The following is a 23,826-nucleotide window of genomic DNA, read 5'->3' as shown; positions in this document are numbered from 1 at the left end:
CTTTAGCTGATTTAGGGCTCGACAGTCCCAAGGACAGGCTCTGATTCCGCACGTTCATCAGGTAGAGGGGGATGACCGTTCACGTAGCTTCATGAACTGTGGCTGAGAATCTGCTAGCTTTTCCTCTTTAGTTTCAGAGCCAGAGGAACCATTCCAATGAAAGAGGAGAGAACTCCTCTATTTTCATATTTGAGCCATGAACATTCATGCCATCATACTTCAGATAGTTTTGCAGTTACATTAGAATTATATATTGGAAATAAAAGAGTACAAACAAAATGTGAAAAAAAGACTGTGGGAGAATTAATGGAGGGTATCAGATATGTAGGCAGTTGCCTCTCTTCACAGTTGTTCTTTCCACTCCTTTCATCAGCTGCTATGGCAACAGTCTGCTGGTGATCTTAAAACAAGTTGGTTAGTGTAAAACTAGTGAGGGAAATTGTGGATAGTTGTAGGAATTGGACTTGTTTTCTGTGATTAGAGAATTGTTGTCATAGGAACTGCAGCAGAGAACAGAATTACAGTTTTAAGTTTTCATTGGCTTCACGGAGCCAGGCAGATTGGCCCTTTAATGGGTATGTGTTCCAGATTTTTCCCCCCTTGTCTGTCTTGTTCATATGGATCATTTGCTGCTTCTACAGTAATCAAGCTGTCCCTCCCATGTACATTTTTTTCAGGGTTAATCATTCCTCTGCAAAAGTTTGGGGTGGCAAAAGTATCAGTGAAGTTTGGATAGTGGATGAAATTAAAGGGCTTTTGGATTAGGAGTTACCTTTGAAAATGAGGTAATGGAGAGACTTTTTGAAAAAGCAACAGATTGGCTTCCCAAAGCAGTTCAACAGCATTTATTTTGAACTTTATCCAGAATTCAGAGGTTATCCTGTCAAGCTGCTCATTGCAATCAAAATATCACTTCTATTTTTTTCATGTTAAAAATAAAAACAAGGAGGATACAGTGACACATATATTTTAGCTTTGAAGCCCATTTTTCAATCTTTCCACTCTTTCCTTAGAAGATGAATCTAGCTTTCATACGTTACTTCCATTCCCCCTTAGACCAAATACATAAAAATCAATGGATCTATGACTTATTTTTGTTTTATTGGGGGATGGAGAGTTATAGGCCTAAAGGTCCAATCAGGCCCACCAGGCTTCTTCATCTTAGGGGCATTCCCTTCTTGTGCACAACCACAGCACAGAAATGCCCAACCACCATTTTTTCAGTCATGCCCTAATGACATTGCTTCTATTTCATTCTCAATCCATGCTCAGTGCAGTTTAAAGTTGTTAGCTGTTCCGTTGTTAAAATGATCCATTGTTAAAATGATCTTTCTCAAGTCACAGCAGTTTCACCAGAATTGCAATCTGATATATTTCAGTATAGGGACGCGGTGGCTCAGTGGGTTAGGATGCTGAGCTTGTCGATCAGAAGGTCGGCAGTTTGGCGGGTCGAATCCCGAGTGCCGCATAACAGAGTGAGCGCCTGTTACTCGTCCCAGCTTCTGCCAACCTAGCAGTTCGAAAGCATGTAAAATTGCAAGTAGAAAAATAGGGACCACTATGGTGGGAAGGTAACAGCGTTCCGTGCGCCTTTGGCGTCTAGTCATGCCGACCACATGACCACGGAGACGTCCTCGGACAAGCGCTGGCTCTTCGGCTTTGAAACGGAGATGAGCACCGGCCCCTAGAGTCGGAAACGACTAGCACGCATGTGCGGGGGAACCTTTACCTTTACCTATATTTCAGCAGCCACTCCAGATATCAGTGTAAGGTGACTGTAATTCCAACTAAAGGGAGAGTGGGCTCAGCCCAGAACTTCTTGGCCATGCCCTTGTTCTTTGGCCCCTTGGCCCTGTCTAGGACTAATCCTTAGCAGTAGGAAAGTACAGCTTGCCCCGTGTGTTTGCAGGATGTCCAAGCTGATCCTGTGCTCAGGGACTTGGCTATCATGAACAGAAGCTGATACGCAGAGGCATAAGTGGGAGTTTTACAATGAAGTGGAGAAAAAGAGAGCTTTCCTGCCTCACAGGGCAACCCTACCCATGCCTGTCAGCTGTTCTTTGGACTGGTTTCAAACACAGGTTTTCTTTTTCTAAAATCTACTGAAAGACTCCTTTCAGACAGGTGTTATTCGGGAATATTTCAGAATAGTGCTAAACCCATGTCCAAAGGGAGACAGACCTATGTAAAACCATCAAAACATGCCTCTTTCTCTCCTGCTAAGGAAATTAATGGGTGGATGTTCTCCTGTCAGCTAGTCATGTGATGCCTTGATTTACAACTGCAACGACTAGCAACCAAAATTCTGGGCTCCACTTTGGTCATAAGTCGAGGACCACCTGGGCTTTTCTTTGTTTTTCCAATTCTTATTTATGTATATAAATGTCCATATATATAATAATGTTTAAAATGCACCCTCCCCCCCAAAAAAAGAAAAAAAGTGTATGTGGAAAAGACTTAATGGGGAAAAATGGAAAGCAGGGAAGGAGAAGGGACTAAGCAGGTAAAAGGTGGAAATTGAGGTGGCCTGACATAGTAGGAAAAACTATTCTGCCTCACAGTTCACCTGCCAGCTGAGGTTAGGATTTTTAATCAGTCCAGATTGTTCTATTTTCTTGTCTTGTTGAATATTGTCCAGGCACAATACATATTTTCAATATATTTAAAATAGCTCTGCTTTCCTGCAGGAGTCTTGGCTGTGACAATAATCAGTTATAGCAGCTGCCTTAAATGGGAAGTCTTAATTCACAGCCCCTATAATTATCAATTAGCCTGGTTAATGGCAGTTTTAGCCTAATATACCTGGAGAAGACCCAGTTAGGAAAGGTTGAACTGTAGTTATCCGTGTTCTGGCTAAGATCAGCAAAAAGCTAAGTAATACCATTGGGTAAGAATTCAAAGAACATTATTTAAAAATTTATGAAGGTTTAAAGATTTTTTCCCCTTGTTCTTTTTTGTGGCTTTTTTGTTGTTTTGCATTTGTCAGAACCTTTCTGAATATATTAATTAAAGATCTAGAATGAAAAGCTTTATTTTCTCCTAGAGGTGAAATCCCTTTTTCAGTGTCTACAAATTGATATAGAAAGCCATTTTCGTGTAGGCATCTGGATAGAGACAGAGATCATGAGTTCTAGTTCTCCCTTAGACACAAAGCCAGCTGGTGACCTTGGGCCAGTCAGCCCTAGGAAGGAGGTAATGACAAAATACTTCCAAAATGTTTCCAAGAAAACTACAGGGACTTATCTGACTCAAAGACACCAAAACAAAATAAAAACCCAACAACCCCAAATTGTCATAACATTTTCTCAAGTTCACCCTTTTATTTCGTCTACCTTTTCAGAATTGCTGTTGTGATACATCACACATCTTAAAAGCACAGTTTTCATCTTTTTATTTGTTTATTTACTTGTGATGAGGTTGTTAAAGCAAAAATACTTAATTAGGCAATTTTTCTTTTTAGATTGTTATAATTGGAGAGGGATATTTTTATAGAAACATATGTTACATTTCACACATAGATGGTAACCTAGGATCCTCTATATAAAATATCAAAAGAGGTTTTTGCTTCAAATGCTCTGAGTTTCCCACATAAGCTTGTTTGAAGTTGTTGATCATCCATGCCTACTCAGGCAGAATGTGCTGTCTCATAAACTAGTTATTTGCATATTTTTTTCTAATTGAAAGAAAATTAATTTCTGAGTTATTAAGGATGAGAAATATGTACATTTTTAGCAGTGTATTTTGTTAGGTTAATAAACAGCTTCTCTCTATGTCTTTTTAGTAATACTCTACACCAAGTTCAGTTGAAGTTTTTCTTAATCCCAGTGATTGAAATATATGGTCTAGTTGCCATTTCACAATGGGATACAACTCTAAAAAAAACCCCACACCAATAAAATGAAAATCTGATACTCTCATCTATTTGTGCCACTAATGAATCCATTACAAAGTTTTCATAAAATATAGTACATTATATAATCTCTACAGAAAGGGCATTAAAACGGCAAAGTACTGCTAGCCTTTTGCATAATTATCAGCAAATCAGTGAACCAATCTCTTTCTACAGAATTTGAAGATTTTACCAGAACATTAAAAATGCAATATATTTAATAAGATTCTTAATTTTTAAATAATATGGCTTTCTATCATCTTCCTTAATGTTCACGTCAAATACATTTACAAGTACAGCTGCATCCCAAATCTATACTTATTCTTTCTTGTAAATGTAAAGCTGTTTTAACATGATACATTAGTTTTTTAATCAAGAACCAGATGGTTTACTTTTAAACTAGTGTCTAGAGCAGGGGTAGGCAACCTTGGCTCTTTTATGACTCGTGGACTTGAACTCCCAGAATTCCTGAGCCAGTATGGCTGGCTCAGGAATTCTGGGAGTTCAAGTCCACGAATCATAAAAGAGCCAAGGTTGCCTACCCCTGGTCTAGAGTCTGTATTTATGTTTAAAATGAAACAATGCCTTAAAACACTTACCCAGGTTTTGATAAAAACAAATTTTGGGGTAGTTTGCTAGTAGGTGCTCCAACATTGGAAGTTTTAAAGAAGAGATTGGACAACCATTTGTCTGAAAAGGTATAGGGTTTCCTGCCTGAGCAGTGGGTTGGACTAGAAGACCTCCAACGTGCCTTCTCTTATTCTGTTATATATCTGTTATATATTTAAGTGCCTGCAGGAATTCTCCACCACCACTACCACCACCACCTTCATAATATTCTATTCTTTGACAGTTAATTAACTGCTATTAGTGTTGAATAATCACTTGCCAAAAATATCCCTTTCAAATCTGCCAAGCTGATTACAGTTAGAAAAGGAAGCCAATCATATGAGATTTGCAACATTCATTAAAATATCAATGACATTCTCCTTTTTTGTCATATATTATGTAAGGGTTTTTTTTTTAAAAAAAGAAATGCTTTAAACATTTAAAGACCTTTTAGCATATTGAGGAAGTATAGTTGCTTCAAAATTCATCCTACATACTTTTATATAAGGAGACATAGATAGAAAGTTAACCTGTTTGTGCATAGGGACATGCTCGTACTCATGCAATGCTGATCTTGGTCTTAAAATTGCCCCTTCCCCCTGCTAACATTTCAGTGAGTCTCCATCCCCTCCAATAGAGTTTGGTTGTGTTAAAAGCTAGGTAAATCTGTAAGTTAAAATAATATTGGTGTCTGATACCATTTAATACCTTTATTCTTATTAGCCAGACATATTTCACATGTATTAGAATTTTTGAAGCAGATTTGTGGGAAAAATTATATTACTACCATTCATTGAATTTATGACATAGAAACTATTGCATACATTCTAATATAGTGGTTTCAGTGCTGGATTTGAACCTAGGAAACTCAAGTTCAGGTTCTTTTCTACTAGGAAAAATGACTTGAGTGTTTTTTTGTAATTGTTCCCCCTCTGCCCAATTAACCTCATAGGCTAGAATTGGGGAAAGTCAGCATGGTCTTTATGTTGCCTTGAGCCTATGAAAAAGCATCAAGTGAAAAAGTTGAAAATATATTAGTTTTTAATTTTATATTTGCATATGCCAAGGCAAGCATATGCCAAACAGATATATTCCATATGTGAAATCCCAAACTTTAAAATAAAATTAAATCTAAAAAGAATATGGTTTATAGTATACTGCAGTAGATAACTTTTGCAGATCATCTAACATAGATTAGAGCATATGGAAAAAGAGAAGCCAGATGTTTAAGCTGGCTTTAGAATAGGCCAAGGAACATGAGACATTGCTGATTTATGCTGGATAATTGAGAAAACAAGGAATAGCAAAAAGATGTCAGTTGGTACTTCATTGATTACAGAAAAACCTTCAATTGTGTGGATTACATCAAGCTTGGAGTGTGCTTAGAAAAAATGGGAATCCTAGAACATTTTGTTTTCCTCGTGCTAAACCTATACATTGATCAGAAAGCCACAGAACTGATGGAACATCGTGAAACAGTTCCTTTGGGTTGGCAAAGAAGTAGAAAAAGGCTGCATGCTGCTTCCTTATTTATTCAATTGATCAACTGATCTGCTGAAGATATATTGAAGTAAGCTGTATTGGAAGATGAGTATGGTTCTAAAGTTGGAAGAAGAAACATCAATAACCTGTGCTATATGGTGACATTATGCTGATAACTGAAAATACAAAAGAACTTTTATTATAGTAGTAAAGATAAATGAGCACAATGAAAAAAATGGACTAAAATTAAATTGAATATAAAGAAGACCAGACTAATGACAATCAGTACAACAACTACTTTATTTTTATTTATATCCCAGTTATTTTTGCAAGTAACTCAAGGAAGCAAATGTATCCAAGACATCTTTCTCTTTCCCACAACAAGCCTGTGAGGTGAGTTGGGCTGAGAGAGAATGACCAACCAAGGTCATTCAGCTGGCTTTCATGGTTAAGGTGGGACTATAACTCATGGTCTTCCATTTTCTAGCTTGGTGCCTTAACCACTAGACCAAACTGGCTCTCAGACTAGCCTTAGAACTGACAGTGAAGATATCAAAAATGTAGATAGCTTCTCTGAATGATAAAGAAACAAGTAGTCAACAAATATGCTGCAGATTAGCTTTGGTAGAACAATAGTTCAATCAATGGTATTTCCCATGACACTATACGGAAGTAAAAATTATCTTCAAAGAAGCAGACTAGAAAGAATATTGACACTTTTTAACTTTGGTGTTGGAGAAGACTCCTGAAAACACTATGGACAGCCAAAAAAAAACCTAAGCAAATGGATAATTGCACAAATCAACCCACAGTTCTCTCTCTGGGCTGAAATGATAAGGCTCAAATTATCCTACTTCATAGTAGTGTAGTGGGGTGCCCCAGGGCTCTGTTCTGGGCCCAGTGCTCTTCAACATCTTCATCAGTGATTTGGATGAGGGAATAGATGAGGAACTGATCAGATTTGCAGACGACACTAAGCTGGCAGGAATAGCCAACACACCAGAAGATAGGCTTAAGATACAGAAGGGTCTTGACAGACTTGAACATTGGGCGCTATCTAATAAAATGAAATTCAATGGTGAAAAAAGTAAGGTTCTACATTTAGGCAAGAAAAACCAAATGTACAGGTATAGTATAGGGCAGGGGTCAGCAACCTGAAACAGTGAAAGAGCTACTCGGAACCGGTTCCCTCACAAAAGGAAAAACTGGGAGCCGCAAAAAATGTGCACGCATGCGCGTACATGCGCACGTGCGCAGAACAGGGTTTGACTGAAGAGTGGAGCCAAGTCGAGATATGCACCTACCCTGCATATTTGAATTGATTGGTTGAAATTTTTTAGTCACACTTTTTTTTTTGGGACTGCACATGGCAGAAGACTCGGAGCCGCAGGAGACGGCTGAAAGAGCCGCATGCGGCTCCGGAGCCACGGGTTGCAGACCTGTGGTATAGGGGGTACCTTGCTCAATAGTAGTAACTGTGAGAGGGATCTCGGAGTCCTAGTGGACAATCATTTAAATATGAGCCAGCAGTGTGCTGCAGCTGCCAAAAAAGCCAACACAGTGCTAGGCTGCATTAACAGAGGGATAGAATCAAGATCACGTGAAGTACTAATGCCACTTTACAATGCCTTGGTAAGGCCACACCTGGAATATTGCATCCAGTTTTGGTCACCACGATGTAAAAAAGATGTTGAGACTCTGGAAAGAGTACAGAGAAGAGCAACAAAGATGATTAGGGGACTAGAGGCTAAAACATATAAGGAACGGTTGCTGGAATTGAGTATGTCTAGTTTAATGAAGAGAAGGACGAGGGGTAACATGATAGCAGTATTCCAATATCTCAGGGGCTGCCACCAAGAAGAGGGAGTCAAGCTATTCTCCAAAGCGTCTGAAGGCAATGGATGGAAACTAGTCAAGGAGAGAAGCAATCTCAAACTAAGGAGAAACTTCCTAACTGTTAGAACAATTAAGCAGTGGAACAACCTGCCTCCAGAAGCTGTGAATGCTCCAACACAAGTTTTTAAGAGACTGGACAGCCATTTGTCTGAAATGGTATAGGGTTTCTTGCCTGAGCAGGGGATTGGACTAGATCAGGTATGTCAAACTGCCGGCCTGCGGGCCAGATGCGTCATGCCGTAACCACACCCACCTCATTGCCAGCAATGGGGAAAAGGTTGCAATATGTCGCACAATGTCATGTGACACTGCGAGTTTGACATGCCTGGACTAGATGACCTCCAAGGTCCCTTCCAACTTTTTTTTATTATTATTATTATTATTATTATTATTATTATTATTATTATTATTGTTGTTGTTGTTGTTGTTGTTGTTATTGTTATTATTATTATTATTATTATTATTATTATTATTATTATTATTATTATTATTATTATTATTATTGCATTATGCAAAGACCTACACCTCTGGAGAAAGGTTTAATACTGGAAAAGGTGGAAGGAAGAAGATGTCCAACAGCAGGAATATGGATGGGTTAATTTCCAGATGTGCGTTTTAGGGCATTTTGCAAAGGCCTGAACCTTAATTTTATTGTTCTGCTTTTCTAGTGTTTCTGCATTACAGTATTTGGCCTATGGTCTTTTTGTGTCAGTATGAGTCTCGGAGAGCAGAACTACATAATAGATATAACTAGATAGTTGTTATATTCTTCTCTGCCAATTTGGAAAAAATGAAGGTAAAAGGTTATTCATCTTGGCAATTATAGGATTGATATAATAATTATGATATCAGACTGCATCCCTGCTGAACTTCTCTGTTAATAGGGATCTTTTTAATATAACGGCCTTGGAAGTTGGACCTGACCTTTATAGTTGTCATATAATTTATAGATACACAGAAGAAGCCTTCAGTCTATGGCCAATTTGGCAATGACAGGGCAGTAGTTAGCTGGAGGATTTTGATTACCTTTCTTGCAAATAGGAACTATTAGAGCAAGGACTCAATTTTTGGGAATGCTTGCTGTCTGATCAATGTATGTAAACAGGAAGGTTAATACTGGAATCCCTCTGAATAATAGTTCTGAACTTTTATCTTAATTCACTGCAATTAGTCTGAAACCTTTTTAATACTTCCTGCTGTGAGTTATTTAAGTTTTATTTAAGGAAACATTTCATGGAAGAATTGTATATTTAGAGACTAGTTCAGCTCACTCTAAGTCCATTTAATAATAAAAAGATGATATTTAGCACTTATTCAGCTTTTTTTTGACTGTCCAAAACACTAAGGATAGGATATAAGGAATCTCTATTAATGTTGACCTTCAACTGCACAGGTTGTGTGACCAATGTTACCTCCACAATATTGTTATATTATTTTTCCCAAGAAATGGAGACCCTGATACTGATGACTTCAAGCCACATAGCATACATAATAAAGTATTATTTATAATGAATAGTACACTTTATTAATCTTCCTGTAAGCTAATTAACATTAGCAGCTGTTAAAGGCCATATATTTAAGGTACCACGAACACTAATAATTTGGATTTATCTTAGCATTTTTCCAAACTAGCAAGAGTATATGTTTAATTTTATTAAATGTTAGGATGAAATGTCATTAAAGTGGTGGTGCTGACAGCAGTTTGCCGCTGTTGAAAGAACGGCTGGTTCAAACAGACTCTATGAAAGAAACAGAGGACAAGACAGATTAATCAAACTGCATGAGATGGAGAATATTGTTATCCTACCTTAATAAAATACTGATAGTAACTAACAGGTTAACATAGCATTGTGTGTCTCTGTGGTTTTTTTTTCCATAAAAATAACTCTGAAGTTGGAGATTACTACTAGTGTGGGTAGGTAGTTATAAGCCTATAAAAACCTGATTGTTGTCTATTGACTATGCCTACATTCTACTAAACCAATCAAACCTTGACTATATTATAAATACAAATATATGCCAGCAGCTGGGGAGAAATAATTTACAACAACTTTCCATGGTATTTTTGAGCTATTTTGAAAAGCATAAGCAATGATGAAATGAAATAGCTTTTATATAAATACTGTTCTTGTCTATGTAAAGGTAAGCTCCTTTACATAGCACTGTTTGGAATAATTATCCTAAAATTCTTTAGCTCTTTGTGTTTTTCATTGTCTACGTTTCATATCTAAAGTTTTCAATAGGGTTTTGTTTTATTGCTTTGGAATGGAACTATACACGTTTATTGTATGTGTGCTGATTGAACAAAGTTACATTTCCAAAATAATTTGGTTGCCATCTTTAGATTTTAATAACTTTTAGGAAAAGTAGGTTTCCTAGAAGAACATCATTATGACTATGAGGAAGTTATTTTGCTTTTAAAGTTATTTGAGGAGCCATCAACACTCTAGTCATTTTCTGTTGTAATTAATATGAGTTGTAAGTGATTAAGAATTTGTGCTTATCAGTTACACAGAGGTCTATTAAAATCTTAATAATTATGAAAAACTATTGAAGATTCATTGTTTCAAAAAGACAACTATTCCTTAAACATACTAAAGCTGCCTTAAAAGATGTCTGAGCACATAATGAAAATTGTTCTTGTATATCTTGGCAGTTTGTTAAAACCTGCTAACTTTTAAAGCTAGCTGTTGTTTTGATAGATTACACTCAAGGTCACCTTCTTGTTTAAATGAGGTTTTGTTTGGTGTAATTAAACCATGCCAGGTGTATTGGAAACAGAAGGTTTGGATAATTCAGAGTAAATGAGAACAAAATACAAGGCCATTATTTGTCTCTAGTGAGCTTCCAAGTGAATGTTGTGTATAGAACTATTTATAATACATTTTACATGGTCAAGGATTGCTTGAAGTTGCTGCTTGCGGCATTTAAATTAAATCACTCACAGATTTTTACATACCAATTACAACTATGTTCTTACATCTTTTCCTAAACTTTAACTGCATAACATTTAGTATCTAGTCATGAAAGTAAGTGAATATAAGTTATAATTATAGTGGTTTTGATTAAGAGGTGCTATTATACTGCAATTCAACATACTTTAATATATGTCTGCTTTCAGTGGTGATATCCCATGTACTAGGCAACTTTGAAAAGTTATTTCATTCATGTTAATATGAGTGAATTACTTTAAACGGTACTGTAATAAAGGAACAAGGTGCAAGTCCAATTTGACCACCAGAAATTAACGTTAAATCTATCTTTTTTCAGGGGAATGCTCTAGGAAGTATACAAATAAAATTAATAATAATAATAATAATAATAATAATAATAATAATAATAATAATAATAATAATAATAATAATAATAATAATAATATAAAGTATGCTAATAACCTTCATTTCCTCTCTTAAATTTTAAATTCAGAAAAATGTGTGCTAACTGAACTTACCGGTACTTAAAAATATTCAGATTAAAAATATTTGCAATTAGGAGGTTAAGTTTGCATAAAAATAACTTAGCGATTATTCCTTAGTTTTTAAAATTATTGTTACATGCTAGAAAAAACGTTACATATTTACAGATTAAGATGACTTGGTTTGTTTAGTTTAATTATAAGTCAAATTAACATTCTAACTTGGATATCAGCCAATTTGAGACCGTAGCATGTTTTCTGAAATAATCTTTTGTAATGAGGGGGTCTAAGTAAAAAACAAAAACTTCGTGATTTTTGATGAAAAACAATACTAAAAGTTTCATAATAGGATCGTAACACCTAGAGTAAGTATGCTCCAGGTCCCCTCTATTAAATAAAAACCTTAAGAACAAATGCATATAAAGCCAGAATTTAAAAGATAATAGCAGACAGCAAATGCTACTTCTGCAAAGAAGCTGAAGAAACAATGGACTTTTTAATTATCTGTTGCAAGAAGATCACACAGATGGAATATAAACAATGGTATGCCAAAGTAGCAACAGTGGTGTTTTTGTAATATCTGCAAAAAATGCCATTGCTTGCAAGCAAGAACTGGTGGGACCACAAAATTGACAAAGTAATAGAAAATGAAGAAGCTAAAGTGCTCTGGGTCTTCTAAAGTAGAAGACTTTAGAAGTCTTCAAGTAGACAAGCACCTGCTACATAACACTCAGATTTAGCAACAGTATCTGGAGATAGTAGAAGAGAAGAGAAAGAACTGGACAAAATCACAAAATAAAAGAACTGCAAATAGAAATAGAACAACTGTGATAAAAGAAATCAAGGATAGTAACAATAGTAATAGGAGATATGAGTGCAATACCAAAATATCTGGAGCACCATTTCGATGGGGCGCTACATGTGCCAAGGGCCCTGCCTCCTGGCTATATTGTTAATCGGCCAGGTATCTTGCTTTTGTATGTACTTCAAATTAGATGTTTTAATGTTTTTTAATGCTTTTTTACTTTTATTGCTTTTATTGTTTTAAATTGTTTTTTAAACTTTAAGTATATGTTTTGAATTCTGAGTCATTTGTTGAGGTTGCCAGATCTAGAAATCGAATGAATGAATGAATGAATGAATGAATGAATGAATGAATGAATGAATGAAAATGAATGAATGAATAATTGGCATTGACAAAATCACCATCAGCCATTTGCCAAAGGCAGCTTTACTAGAAACAGCTTACATTGTACAACAATACCTTTAACACCATCAAGCAATATCTACCTATCCCAGGTCCATGGAAAAGACTCGCTAGGTGGATAAAAATGCCAAATTCAAAACATCTGCAAAAATTATCATGTGCCAATAATGAAAATTTGTTGGAAACATAGAGTTGAAAAGGTAATAAAAATGAGCAGGTTAAAATATTGTGGGATTTCCGAATACAAACTGATAAAACTTTGGCTCATAATGTACCAGATTTAACTGCTTGAAAAGAAGAAAGTGTGGAAATTGATGTTGGCAATACCAGGAAATACAGAAGACGAAGAATTGGAGAGGATCATGAAGTATGAAGTTTTAATAACATAAGTTGAAGGACTATGGCATAAACTAACTGGTGGTCCCAATGATTATCAACACAGTGGGTGCCATACCAAAAAATCTTGGACAGCACTCAGAAAATCTGCACATTGACAAAATTTCTATGTGTCAATTACAAATCTCCTTGGATTTGCTGATACATTATAATATCTTAGGTTCTTTGGAACAAGTTGATGTGTATGAAGGCCAAAATCAGCTAAAGAACTGCCAGTTGTGATTTCACAGTTTTGTGTACTTAATAAAATAATGCATTATTTAAAGCCAAAGGGCCCAGCTCATTCATTTAAAATAATGCAATAACATTTTCCATTGGGATTATATAGTACAAAAGCATACTTGCATGAAGAATGAGAGACTGATAGGGATGCTTTGATCTCTAGTGAAATCTTAGGTATTCTGGTGGAAATAAATATCCTACCTTTCCTTTGAAAGCGATTGAAAGTGCAGCAGTGCACTGGTGCAGTGATTACAATGCGGTATTGCAGGCTAATTCTGCTGACTGCCGATTGTCAGCAGCAGTTTAGCAGTTCAAGTCTCACTGGCTCAAGGTTGACTCAGCCTTCCATCCTTCCAAGGTCAGTAAAATGGGAACCCAGATTGTTGGGGGCAACACGCTGACTCTGTAAACCGCTTAGAGTGGGCTATAAAGCACTGTGAAGCAGTATATAGGTCTTAAGTACGATTGCTAAGGGCTATTAGGAAGTTCTTTGGATTTCATATACCTCCTTGCTATTCATTGAAGTAGCCTGACTTGCAGGCTTCTGTACTAAAAAGAACCAGATCATTGAAGTTAATACAACTCTACCTTTTCTCTTCTGAGACTTTACAAAAAGTATTTGTTTTAATGTGATATACTTCCTTACAAAGATAGTCTTTTGAGTTTATGGAGTTTTCTTTTTATCGATCACTTGGCATGAACAATTAAAAATGGAAATAATTATTAAATGGTAAGACACTATGTATATCCAGTAGCACTTTATTCAGATTTTATTAACATATATATTAATAGTAGAAATAATTTTAAATGCATTATTTATTGAACTGAGGCTTTTAATGTCTGTTAAGGCATTTTTACCTTAATGTATTTTTATAATATGACTTAAATTTAGGAAGGAGAGTTGGAATAAGTCATTGTCAAAAATCACAAGAGACATTTCATTTTGTATAGAGTGATAATATATTTTGTGTAACTCCTTTTTTATGTAGAAAACATTTATACTGCCTGAAAACTTTCCTGTTTGTAGTCATGGCAGTTTGGGAGTTTTATTGTGTGACCGTGAAAATGTTTTTTAAAATATAGAAATAAGATGCAGCGTAAAGCATAACATCTCCAGAACTTTGGCTGTGTTATTAACTGAGGGTAATATTGTATTGCTACAAATGTTATGCTACCAATGTTTGAGCTGTGGAATTTTTTTTCTAATGAAAGCAAGAACTGTGGTTTCTGTGTGTGCTATTAATCCTGCTTTGAAGTGTTTTTTCCTTGCTTTTCTTTCTCAAAGCTCTAGCATTAATATTTTTCTAATTCTGAAAAAGCATGTACATTTGCATAAATTGATAATCTGTGACCAAATAAAGTAATACAGTGGGCTTGAAGAAAATGTATTTATTTTTCTGGAGCACCTCATTCTGAAGTGGCTTTTTCTGATGTTATCATCATTCAGGTCAAATAAACAAAAACTCAACCTCATAGGCAAATTTCATATTTTGTAACTTCTGATTAATGCTTTGTTAATGTGACATTATTAATATTCTTATTATTAAGAATCTTATTAAGTTTTAAGTTTATGTGCTGCTTTTAAAGTAACGTTAATGCTGCACACCCAAATAAATGCATACACATGCATTTTGTTCATTTTTGCCTATGAATTAGGCTGTGTTTACTAACTTCTGATTACTTGTTTATAACTCAGTATGTAGCTCAGATTTAGACAGAGAAATCCCTATCAATTTTTTGCCAAGCTTTTGAGGAAATAGTTGATATGATTAATGCTCTTATGATTGTACTGCATGAAATCAATTTTGTTCATTTTGTATTGGGCAAGCGTGACTGCTTGTTATGGCCTATTTTGGAGAGACTATGCACATTTTTTAAAATCCAAAATGATATATTCAGCATTGCCATGGATTTTCCTGGCAACGTTCATTGCATTGATGTTTGTAATTTATAAACAAAAATTAGCATGTTTTGCTAAGAGAATTTCATGCTATTCAAAGGTCAGAAGATAATTTTTACAGGATTTGAATAGAGAGTTAATTTTCATCTAACTTTTCAACTTGAAAGAAGCCTGAAAGTGACAGATGGATTAATAGTTTACAATTAGTTTATTATGACTTCTGTGTCCTGATGTTATGCCTCTTTTTGAAAAGTATTGTCAGAGGATGAGAAAGAAATGCAGAGAACAGAGAAACTCGGGAAGCATAGGTCCAGATCTGGAGAATCATGAGAAAGATTGACTAAGAAGGAAAGGTAGAAGGCGCTCCAAGTGCTAGTAACCTGCATATCTGCAGGTTTGGGCCCAAAGATACAGGGCATGTCTAAAGATTAAGTTCTCTAGAAGTAAGAGCTTATTTCAGAATTAGAGTCCTACTCAGGAAAAGTTTTTATACCATGATAGTTGACAAAACAAGGCATAGGATCTTGGCTTTCTAAGCCTTCAGTGTTGGAAATAAGGCTTCACAATTGTTTTCTACACTTGAATTTTGTAATTAGTGCTTTTATTTGTATACTGCATAGACATTCTACATAGCATTCCATACACACACACACAAATACATAACACACACAAACAGATACACACACATGCACACATATACACAATAATCCATTGATGTAGGCTGGGATTTTCCTGAGGAAAAATAGGTAGTCTAGACTAAACTAAACTAAGCTAAGCCAGAGTTGCTTTATCAGTAAGATAGGCGGCATATAAATTTAACAAATAATATAAACTTGATGACCTAACTGCTAGAATACTTCTGACTCTTCTCAATTTCTTTCTTGTCTATTATATTCTTTGAATCAAATTCTGCCATTTATGTTCCCAGGCACATTAAAAAACAAATTTTGCCTTCACTCTTTCTACTTTCCCTTTTTATAGGGAAACAATAACAGCATTCTTTCAATTATCATACGTAGATGCACATAATGTCGTTGCACAGCCATTTCGTATTAACTTTATCAATTTTTTAAATAATTTCTCTGTTACTCCATCCTGCAACTTTACCATTTTTCCACATTCTTATAGCATTATAAACTCATTTTTCCATCTTTTTTCATGTATACAGTAGCAATAATTATAGCATTCATTTTAATTCTGCTTTTCAAAGTGCCCATATAAATCTCTAAAATTCTTCTACCACAGTCTTACTGCAGGGTACTAACAATATGATATAGCTAAGCCAACATTTTGTTATTTTATTTTATTATTTTATTTTATTTTATTTTATTATTTATTTTATTTTATTTATTTTATTTTATTTTATTTTATTTTATTATTTTATTTTATTATTTTATTTTATTATTTTATTTTATTTTATTTTATTATTTTATTTTATTTTATTTTATTTTATTTTATTTTATTTTATTTTATTTTATTTTATTTTATTTTATTTTATTTTATTTTATTTTATTTTATTTTATTTTATTTTATTTTATTTTATTTTATTATTTTATTATTTTTCTGAACCATGCATCTACCTTAGAGGGATCTGGGGAATGTACAGTAAAATGTTAAAATAAAGAAGTTAAATATAAAAGTTAAAAATTGGAAGGAGGCAAGAGTGATTAAATACTATTAAAATTAGTTAAAAGGTGAAGGGAGAGCTTTCAGAGGATTAACCAGCCCTATGACTGCATGCTTCTCTGAGCCTCAGAACCATGTGTTGATTCTTTTTGGGAAGGCCAGGAGAGTGGGGGGTCTATTTCATCTCCAGGGGAAGTAGATTTCATAGGGTGGGGGCAATAGAAGAGAATGCTGTATTTCTAAACCCTGCTGGTCAGAGTTCTTGAACTGACATGATCTGCAATATACCTTCCCTGCCTGACCCGGTGAGATGGGATGATGTAATGGGACAAAGATGCTTCTGTAGATAGCCTGGCCCATGCCATGTAGGGCTTAAAAGTCACAACCAACATCTTGAACTGGACCAAGAAGCAAACTGGCACCCAATGTAGTTCACCAGAACAGAGGCATTGCATGCACCTTTCTTTGAACACCTAAAATTTCCCCTGCGGCCACATTTTGAACCAGCTGAAGCTGCTGGATATTTTTCAAGTGTAGCCTTGTATAAAGTGCATTGCAATAGTCCAAATGGGACTTAATCCAATCAAAATATTATGGCATGACTCAAAGTGAGCAATTCATACAAGACAGCCCCATAACAACAACGAGTTGAGAGATACCATAAAGAGGAATAGGCTAAAGTACCTCTATACTGATATACAGGTTTCATCAAAAGGTACAGTACAGGAAACATTTGGCTGAAATCAAAGCTGCTAAAGTAGGTGATACCAATTTCCAGTGTTACCTTTTCCAGCAATGATTGTGAGTCTTGGCTCAGTATGTTCAATACAGCTATGGCATAGTTTTTGTATTGTTTAATTTCTTTATTATTAGGACTTAGATGAAGTTCCTATCACATAGTAAGTCACAGTGTTGTAGGAATATGAATACCTGTAATAAGTTCACAAACTTTTATCTTTTTACTGTAGTATGAATCAAGTTATTGTGTTCATCTTATTAAAAGACTGCTGATCTTTGATATAAGCAGATAATCAACAAATGGTTCTAATTGGATCATTAACCTTGGCTACCAGCAACTTTTTCAATTAAGAAATCCAGCGTATAATATAACATGACAATTTTTACTGTTGCCACTAATGCTGAGTTTATGATAATAGATACAGTATATTTTAGAACTCCAGTCACCCATTTTTCCTTTACTAAATTCACACACACAAACTCACACAAATATTATATAATTATACCTAAATATGATTCAAAATTGTATATGCATATTTTATCTAATCATCATAGCAAAATGTTAATTTTGTCCTTGACATATTACTGTCCAACTACATTTATTTTTATTTCTAGAAAGATTAATGCATTAAAGGTGTTTAGCTTGTGGGTAAGGATGTAATGTTATCCTGCCTGCATTACTCATATGCTTTTTTTAAAAAAAAAAAACACCAATCTGGCTGCAGGTTATTTTTTTAAAGGTCATTGGAAAGGTGAATAGCAGAGATTAAATGATATCATTTTTATGTTTACCTTTATTATACTGTGCAGAAGTAGGGCAACCTGGAAAAATTACTTCATTTGGATTTCCTCATAACTTCCTAAGTCACTTGTTGGTTCATTCAGCTGGAGGGAATTACACAGAGCCATTCTGAACTTGACAATTGCTGTACTGTGCCGAGTGCCTTTATCATGCTGAAACAAAGGCAATATTATTAAAGAGAAAATTATGCTGTTGAATTTATAAAAGAAGGTAAACAAATGTATCAAAAAGTTTAATTCTTGTCTTGGTTTTCAGCTGTAAAAACCATACTATAATTACAGATTCTTCAGCAATGTGGTTGAATAGGTCCTGATTTATGCTAGTGAAAGCAAGCTTTGGGATCAAATGAAATTATTTCCTGTTGAATAATAAAATACTGTATCATTTATCCAGAGTTGGGGTGGGGACTTCTGTTGCCTTAGTTTTGTCAAATGCCAAACTGCTTGTACTTTACTGTGATTATTTAATCCTTCTTGAAACTCATTAGTTGTGTTTCTGTTAATTTTTGAAGCAAATGTGTTTTCTAAATATGCCATTAAGAATGTTACCTGTAACCTTATGAGAAAGATGACTTGAGCGTTTACCAGGATAAAATTATTTTAGTCTGATGCAAACTAGGATCAACAGTGAAAGGAGAACTGTAATAAAAATGTTACTGTGATTGGGTCAGATCCATTACATTTTATTTATTTATTTATTTATTTTATTTTAATTCCATTTATATCCCGCCCTTCTCCGAAGACTCAGGGCGGCTTACAAGCTTAGCAGTAGCCTTCATTCTATGTATATGCCTGCTTATTAGGGCTTTCACACACACCCCAAGCGGCATTATTACAAAGTCAGCTTAATTGCCCCCAACAATCTGGGTCCTCATTTTACCTACCTCGGAAGGATGGAAGGCTGAGTCAACCTTGAGCCTGGTGGGATGCGAACCTGCACTAATTGCAGGCAGCTGGTGTTACTTAAGGAGGCATTAGCCCACTGCTCCACCAAGGCTTATAATTGGCATATAATTTGCTTGGAATTAATTTCTTGTGGCAGATTTTCATAGTACAGTGTAATACACAACTTTCTATGTGTTGCAAACCATCTATACTTGTTTGCAGAAAAATGAAGGCAATACAACACACACACACATACACAATAGCCCATTAGCAAAGGAAACTAAGAGAGGCACTATTCAACAATTTGAAAACAGTACCACTGGCTTAGAGAGTAGGAGTAAATATGGCACCTGTGAATTGAGGTGAAGTGAGAAGGGGAAAAAGACGGATGGTATAATATGAAACATTAATCCTATTCCAGATTCACATTGCAGAGAGGAAAATTCAGCTAGGCAATCTCTACTCTCAAGCAGGGCTGTATCCTGCCTCCAAGCCCAGCCTCACTTCATTTCCTCTTAAGCCAGGTTTGTGCTTTTAAGGGCTAAGCAGCAGAATCTGGAAGCATGATTCTGCTGCTGTGTCCTCTACTAAGGCAGAACACATCAGTGGAGTGAGCTTACCCGAATGACAATTACCGAGACTCTGGCTAATGAACCTACAAGTTTGAGTTGCCTGCACTTTCTAATTTGAAGTATCTCATCAATGCACTTGTGACTGCCTTTGACAACCAATATCAGAGGATGGAGTTTTGAATAAGCTTTGGGCCTCTCTTATCTTAAGTGCCATTCCTTGACATTACTCAACTCCTAAACTGGTGCAGATCTGATCCACCTGCAGGACTAGATCCTGTTCTCCATCTCTGCTATGCCTGATGGTTGGCAGCAGATTTGTGTAACCTATGCCATCTGATCTTTTTAACAGGAGATACCCAGAATTGTAACGAGATTTTTCTCTATGCCACTCCTATGCTGTTAACAGAATAACGGAGTAACAGAGTTGGAAGGGACCTTGGATGTATCCTTAAACAATAGGACATGATTAGTCTGTAGGAAATTATGATTCTTGATACCTGCTTTTTAAATTAATTAAAAAAATAGGTTCATTTTAAAAAGATTCTAGAGCTGTATGTGATGGATTAATATTTTCACTTTGAATGGTAATACATTTTTTTCAGATTTTCCTTTCTATAGCCTCTAGATATCAAAATAGAAATAATTGGTACCTGCGCCTCCTTGTCTTTAATATACATTTTAATTTGTATATGTGTATGGATTTCAGACATAAATAAACGCAATCCCCACATGTGGTGAGATTGAGAGTGGTTTTTAATCACATACTTCACAGTTCTCCAAAGAGGAATTAGAAGAGGAATCAGTATTGAGCTTGTTAGCATGTAATTTATTATAGAAGCATCTGGGATTTAAATAAACATGGAACTTCAATTTTAATGTCTATAAATAAGTGGAAGATTTATAACTCTGATAGTCACACATGTAATACTTTCCTTGAGAATGATTCTATAATCAAAGTAAATATCTGTTAAGAACAGATGAAGAAAATATATAAATTGAATACAATATATAGCAAATAGCAGAGACATCACCCTGTCAACAAAAGTGCGTATAGTCAAGGCTATGGTCTTCCCAGTTGCAATGTATGGCAGTGAAAGTTGGACCATAAAAAAGGCTGAGCGCCAAAGAATTGAGGCCTTTGAACTATGGTGCTGGAGAAGACTCCTGCAAGTCCCTTGGACTGCAAGGCGATCAAACCGGTCAACCCTGACTGCTCTTTAGAAGGCCAGATCCTGAAGCTAAAACTCAAATACTTTGGCCAGGACTCACTGGAGAAGGGCCTAATGCTGGGAAAGATTGAGGGCAAGAGAAGAATGGGACAACAGAGAATGAGGTGGCTGGATGGAGTCACTGAAGCAGTAGGCGTGAGCTTAAATGGACTCCAGAAGATGGTAGAGGACAGGAAGGCCTGGAGGAACGTTGCCCATGGGGTCGCAGCTAACAACAACAACAACAACAATATAGCAAATACCAAAGCTAATGCATCAGTAACATACATAGTCATCAGTAAAACTAGGAGGATATTGAATTTCATTGTTCATATTATTTTAATGAAAGTTAATTTAAAAAGCAGGTGTCGAGACTCATACGAACAACAAAGGTCATATTGAACTTCATTATCATTATATATATGGCAATATAGAAAATGAATAGCAGGTTGTACAAAAATTAGTTTTTGTACCTTTGAGCCAGTCTTAAGAAGATGACTATTGTAATGAAATCTACAGGTGCAAGCTTAAGACAAAAGCATAGGACAACAAACTTGAATGATAAAATAGGTTATGAGGGGCAGCTCTCTTGTGAAACTATAAGAAACACAATGTGCCCAGATAGACTGAAGTAGGGCAAGGGGCGGGGTTCTTTTGTCTACTATGGCATTCACCAGAAGATACTAGTTAGTACATTCTGTCCCAAACCCCGTTTTTATCTACAGTATTTTGTTTGAAATCCAATGATATTGGTTACATGATTCATATTCTCCCATCATCCATATTGCTGGGTAGTTTGTAGAGGAGTAATTTGGTTTTTCTCTAGGATTAAATAGCCCTATAGTTGTTAATAAGAGTCATGCACATTGCATTTTCTTCCTCATGATACATTCTTCATGATACATTCCTACTGACAGCTTAAGTGGTGCCAGTACTTTACCTTTGGGATGCCTAGATTAAATAAAAACATGAATTGAAATACAAAAATGTGTTACAGCTTGCTTTGTACTTTAGTATTTAGTATTCTCTGACACTCAACTATATTTCTTGATTTTGCGTATCTTATTTTAAAAATTTCTACTCTATGACTTGCTTTTGCTCGAAGTGTTTTTGAGGATCTTTGAGAACCTCTTTATTCATCTTTTGGAAATGCACTTGGAATTGTGTTTCATTTTGTTCTATTATTTCACAGACAACTGGCTTTATTTTTGTCACAACCAGAAATACCATGTTACATCAATTTATAGCGCTGCTATGTTTAGACTGGTAGAAGATGCTCAGTTGATGAATAAACTGTACTTTATAGTCTGTGGAATTAAAATAATAGGGAGCATGTGAATCCAAGAGAAATGGCTTAAACTTGACTTTGGCTTCAGTTCGTTATTGTTATCATTTCAGCGTTAGTGGAGTTTTTAAAGCAAATAGTTAGGCAAAAAACTTAATCAGTTTCCACATTTTGGTGGTACAATCCGTTGTAGAACAGGGATTGAAAGACAACCTTTGATTTAAAATTCAGTTGCTTTGCCATATGCATTTAAAGACACGATAAAACTACTCAAACTGACATGCATATTGCTTATTATTGCATCACTATTTGGTTTCATTAATCAATACTGAACTAAACATTGATGATGATGATGATGATGATGATGATGATGATGATGATGATGATGGAAGGGACCTTGGAGGTCATCTAGTCCTACCTCCTCCTCAGGCAGGAAACCCTATACCATTGAATTTCATTGAATTTCATTGAATACCATTTCAGATAAATGGCTGCCCAGTCTTTTCTTAAAAACTTCCAGTGTTGGAGCATTCACAGCTTCTGGAGGCATGTTGTTCCACTGATTAATTGTTCTAACTGTCAGGAAATTTCTCCTTAGTTCTAGGTTGCTTCTCTCTTTGGTTAGTTTCCATTTGGACCTTCTCCATTAGAAAAAAGGTTTGAGATTATTTGGGGAGATTGGTGATACAAAAATTCTCTTATGATTGTTTTATGTTTGATAATTTACTCACCCACTTGTAACCAGATAAAATACATGGATGCAAATTAACTCATTGAAGTAGAATGTTGTGAGTGGATAGATTGGAGCCTGACCTAATCATGCTTAAGACTAAATCTAAATCTGCCTCTTTCGATTTCCTGTAGTTAGTATCACCAAAAATTCTATTAAGAATGCTTCTGCCTTACTTGTCTTTCCTCCCTCAAGCATTGCTTCTTGTTTTAGAGGAGGGGTGTTAAACTGGCGGCCTGCGGGCTGGATGCATCATGCGCAGGCCACACCCACTCCGCCTCTGCAAAGGCAGAAAATGTTGTGATACGTCATGATATGTCACGAGTTTGACAGCCGTGTTTTAGAGGGTTCAAAAGGGAAAGGAATTGCATATAACTGAAATGAAAAGAATTTATTTATTTATTTATTTTATTTTATTAATATTTCTATACCGCCCTTCTCCCGAAGGACTCAGGGCGGTTCACAGGGCAAGAATAAAATACAAAGTTACAAATATTAAAAAGGAGATTAAATAGTTGCCCGTTAAAACAATTAATATACTACATTTATAAAACCCCCAAAAATACAGCAATAAAAATACTGTACAAGAATAAAAACCCCACCAATCCCCCATCAGGCCAGGCCGGCTTGTGCAAACAAAAACGTCTTCAGATCGCGGCGAAAGGAGCGAAGATCGGGCGCCATCCGGAGCTCTACCGGTAACTGATTCCATAGTTCCGGAGCGCCCACAGAGAAGGATCTCCCCCTGGGGGCCACCAATCGACATTCTCTGATCGGTGGCACCCTGAGGAGACCGTCTCTGTGGGAACGCACAGGGCGCAGGGAGGTTGATGCCGGCAGCAGGTGTTCCCTGAGGTACTCCGGACTCCTGCCATGTAGGGCTTTAAACACCATTACTAGTACCTTGAATCTCACCCGGAAGACAACTGGTAACCAATGCAGCTCACGGAGCAGAGGTGTAACAT

The 23,826-nt window shown here is 35.8% G+C and overlaps 1 protein-coding gene across 3 annotated transcripts in view; it reads left to right on the top strand.

Moving 5' to 3' along the window:
- Nucleotides 1–23,826, top strand: part of STK3 (serine/threonine kinase 3) — a 118,284-nt gene that overhangs the window by 77,116 nt on the left and 17,342 nt on the right. Inside the window, exon 11 of one of the 3 annotated variants that reach the window (XM_081322736.1) lies at nt 18,191–18,813. The exons of 1 other annotated variant lie outside the window; for it this stretch is intronic. In XM_081322736.1, the coding sequence (XP_081178862.1) occupies nt 18,191–18,196 (6 nt within the window). In that variant the 3' untranslated portion in view covers nt 18,197–18,813. Of the gene's footprint in view, nt 1–5,837; nt 5,966–18,190; nt 18,814–23,826 lie in introns of those variants that run through there. One more of the 3 variants, XM_081322735.1, reaches the window with a different exon arrangement.

Source organism: Vipera berus, assembly GCF_964194415.1.
Source record: "Vipera berus genome assembly, chromosome: 3".
Classification (NCBI taxonomy): Eukaryota; Metazoa; Chordata; class Lepidosauria; order Squamata; family Viperidae; genus Vipera; species Vipera berus.
Note: the sequence above shows the minus strand (reverse complement) of the source record. Positions and strands in the feature narration are given on the sequence as shown.